Raw genomic sequence first — 2,744 nt, forward strand, 5'->3', positions numbered from 1 at the left:
GTCGTTTCGCTCTTCCCTTTAAAAGTACAGCATCCTCTGAAAGCTTGGCAACTTATGCAGCAGAGGCTCTGGGCAGCTGGTAGGTCTCAAACAGGTCTAAATACTGAAGAGGTTTCATCACGACATCGTCTGGACTGCCACAGCTGCCACGAGAGGGAGCCCACTGCTCAAATGTGACCAGGTTAAAGTCTGCCCCCGCCATACCGATAAGACCCTGGAAAGCAGCCAAGAATAGTGTGCCACATAGTTCACCAGCAGCTGGGTTAAGGCAGGATGGAGGTGACATGAGGTGAAAGCAAAGCCCATATAGTAACAGCAGAGCATGACATAACTGTAAACAGAGCGTGGAAACTGGTCTGGGTGGTAATGCATGCGAGTGTATGTAATATATGTCAAAGTGACAGTACAAATCAAACGTGATGCAAAAATCAAGGACACAGAAAGCAAAGCGCTCATAAACTGAATTTCAATGAAAGAATGAAACAGGTTCTTTTCTCTGTATGGAGGAGAAAAGACTCCTTCACTTTATTGACAACCACTTATAATGAGAAATAAGAGACAAGGTTTCAGCACGCCAATGGGATGCGATGAGGAAACTTAAATATGAATCATTGTGCGGGTTTAGCCTCTGCATCCCTCAGTTTCCTGGTGGAAGTTCAAAATGCTGCTGTGCGGATCAGCTCATCTTTGTGCTTTTGGTCCAGCAGATGTGATCTTTAGAAATCGGGGCCCTCCTTCTTCAGCTTGCTGTAGTCCATGTTAACTGTGAAGAACTGAGAACACAAACAAACCTTTGCTAAAGAACGAGCACATTTCACAAAAAAGGGACTTCAGGTGATTTAAAGTTTAGATATTAGGCTGTGCTGAGCTGATTTATGAAATCTTTATGAATTCATTAGCCTTCTTGTCTTTGGGAAGCTGACTTTTGATCGAGTGTGAGCAGTTAATGACTTTATCAGATTTGTTACTACAAGTCAGCGTTAACCAGATTATGTCATTTGATTAATCCCACTGAAGGTATAATCCATGGCTAAGCAACAAGGCTGGCAGAGGTCCATACTATGATCCCTGAATGCAACCACCTACACTCTTCGGCACACAAAATCAAGCCTGCAACACAGCACGAGTACTAAGATTTCTTCAGAGGTGACTGAGGCACACCTTGTACTGATCAGTTGGGGCCATCTTGTTCCAGGGCTCTGGGTTGTTCTTGCGATCCCAGCTGCAGGAGAGAAAACAGGTTCACTTTATGAAAGATTCATCAAAAGAGACTGTATCTTGACTTAGTCATTCATAACCTGGTAGCAAAAGATTTCCTCGTGTTCCAAAATCAAAGCTGCCAAACTGTCAGTTTCTTAAGCTTTTCTTCTCACATCGAAGCCTCACTAGACACAAATTACACACACTCCCTCCCCTCCCTGACCACTTGCCATTTTGGAAAAGAGCAAAAGTAAAACAGCGGTAGAATAAAAGGCAGAAAAAGGCTCTCTGTGTCGCGACTGGAGGACTCACCAGACATCAGGGTTTCTCAAGCCCAGACGTGCGAGGTACAACATAGACATGGCTGCTCCTCCGCCGATGAAGATGAAAAGAGGGATCAGCTGTAAGTGACAGACAGGAAGGCAAGAAACTTTCATCAGCTTAAATGTGACCTGTCACAGCTCTGTGGAGCACTTAATCATCACACACACAAACTGCTGACACCCTGTGTGCACTGTAAACACTGGCCTGCACAGCAGCTTTAAAAATGACCACCGCCTGTAAAAAGTAACTACCGCAATATTAAACATCACCTCTGTTCAATCTGCCTCTGAGTTTGTTTTTACAGCTGTCATGTGCTGAGATGGGCCAGTTTAGAGCAACGACTTGTTATATTTCCAGCTTCCTGTCAGTCACTGCTTTCGTCTAAGTTAACTTACTCAAGTCAAATGACAAGTTGTACGGAACTAACATGTGTGGCTTGGAAAGACTGAAGCTGTAGTATAAGTTAACATCTCGAAGTGCTACTTGCTAACGCTGCCAAGCCAGCTAACTTGCTAACTAGTTGCTATTTTCAGCACTCAGACCCTCATCTTGGCTAATAACCAGTTGGTGTTGTCCTCTGGTTGAAACCGTGACCTCATTTGACTCCGGAGTATCAAATGCCAAAAGTCTTTTCGAAAACGGAATTGGGAAAATGTGTGTTATTCCATGAATGTTACAAAATAAAATAAAGAGTGGAGCACAGCGTCATTTCTTCCTCAAAGTCACTGCGGTCAGTCAGAGTACTAGCTTGCCATAGCTAGCACCGCTAACTAGTTCAGCTAAGCTAAGTTAGCCACAAAAATTCACAGATCGTCAAAGTTTAGAAAAGGACCTTTTAATAACGGCATTCATTGAATACGACCGAGATATACTTACAGCCGGGTGGTTTACAAGCTGTTTGCGTACTGTTGCGAGCATTTTGGAAGTTGTGAGGCTGATTTAGCTCAATTTGTATAGAAATAAACGGTTTACGAACAGTCTTGCCAAAGCGACGCGCAGTTTAATCTGGCGGAAGAAAGGCCGAGGAAACACACTTAGGATGCTAAAGCAGTGCCTGACCAGCAGCGGCGAAAACATACGATTATTAATTATTATGTGTACTATGTCGGGTATTTATGAGATGCTGCACGCAATAAAAACCGAGTATTGTTTATGGTTTCATCAATATGCTGCTTTGTCACTTCAACCTTTATTTCTACACCGTATTTTATTCTGGCAAA

At 43.4% G+C, this 2,744-nt stretch overlaps 1 protein-coding gene across 1 annotated transcript; it reads right to left on the reverse strand.

Moving 5' to 3' along the window:
* Window positions 1-499: 499 nt before the first annotated feature.
* ndufa4a (NDUFA4 mitochondrial complex associated a) lies at window positions 500-2,543 on the reverse strand. Its single transcript, XM_070981078.1, has 4 exons — window positions 2,401-2,543; window positions 1,513-1,601; window positions 1,162-1,222; window positions 500-773 (listed from the first exon to the last, which is right to left on the reverse strand). Exons 1-4 carry the CDS (start codon window positions 2,440-2,442, stop codon window positions 717-719), a joined length of 249 nt encoding a protein of 82 aa, XP_070837179.1. The 5' UTR covers window positions 2,443-2,543; the 3' UTR covers window positions 500-716.
* Window positions 2,544-2,744: the final 201 nt, after the last annotated feature.

Source organism: Chaetodon trifascialis, chromosome 15, assembly GCF_039877785.1.
Source record: "Chaetodon trifascialis isolate fChaTrf1 chromosome 15, fChaTrf1.hap1, whole genome shotgun sequence".
Taxonomy (NCBI): domain Eukaryota; kingdom Metazoa; phylum Chordata; class Actinopteri; order Chaetodontiformes; family Chaetodontidae; genus Chaetodon; species Chaetodon trifascialis.

Coding starts and splice junctions, on each gene's coding strand:
- ndufa4a (XM_070981078.1), bottom strand. CDS start 2,442: ATGCTCGCAACAGTACGCAAACAGCTTGTAAACCACCCGGCT. Junction 1,602..2,400: donor AGCTTGTAAACCACCCGGCT/GTAAGTATATCT, acceptor TGTCACTTACAG/CTGATCCCTCTTTTCATCTT. Junction 1,223..1,512: donor TTGAGAAACCCTGATGTCTG/GTGAGTCCTCCA, acceptor TCTCTCCTGCAG/CTGGGATCGCAAGAACAACC.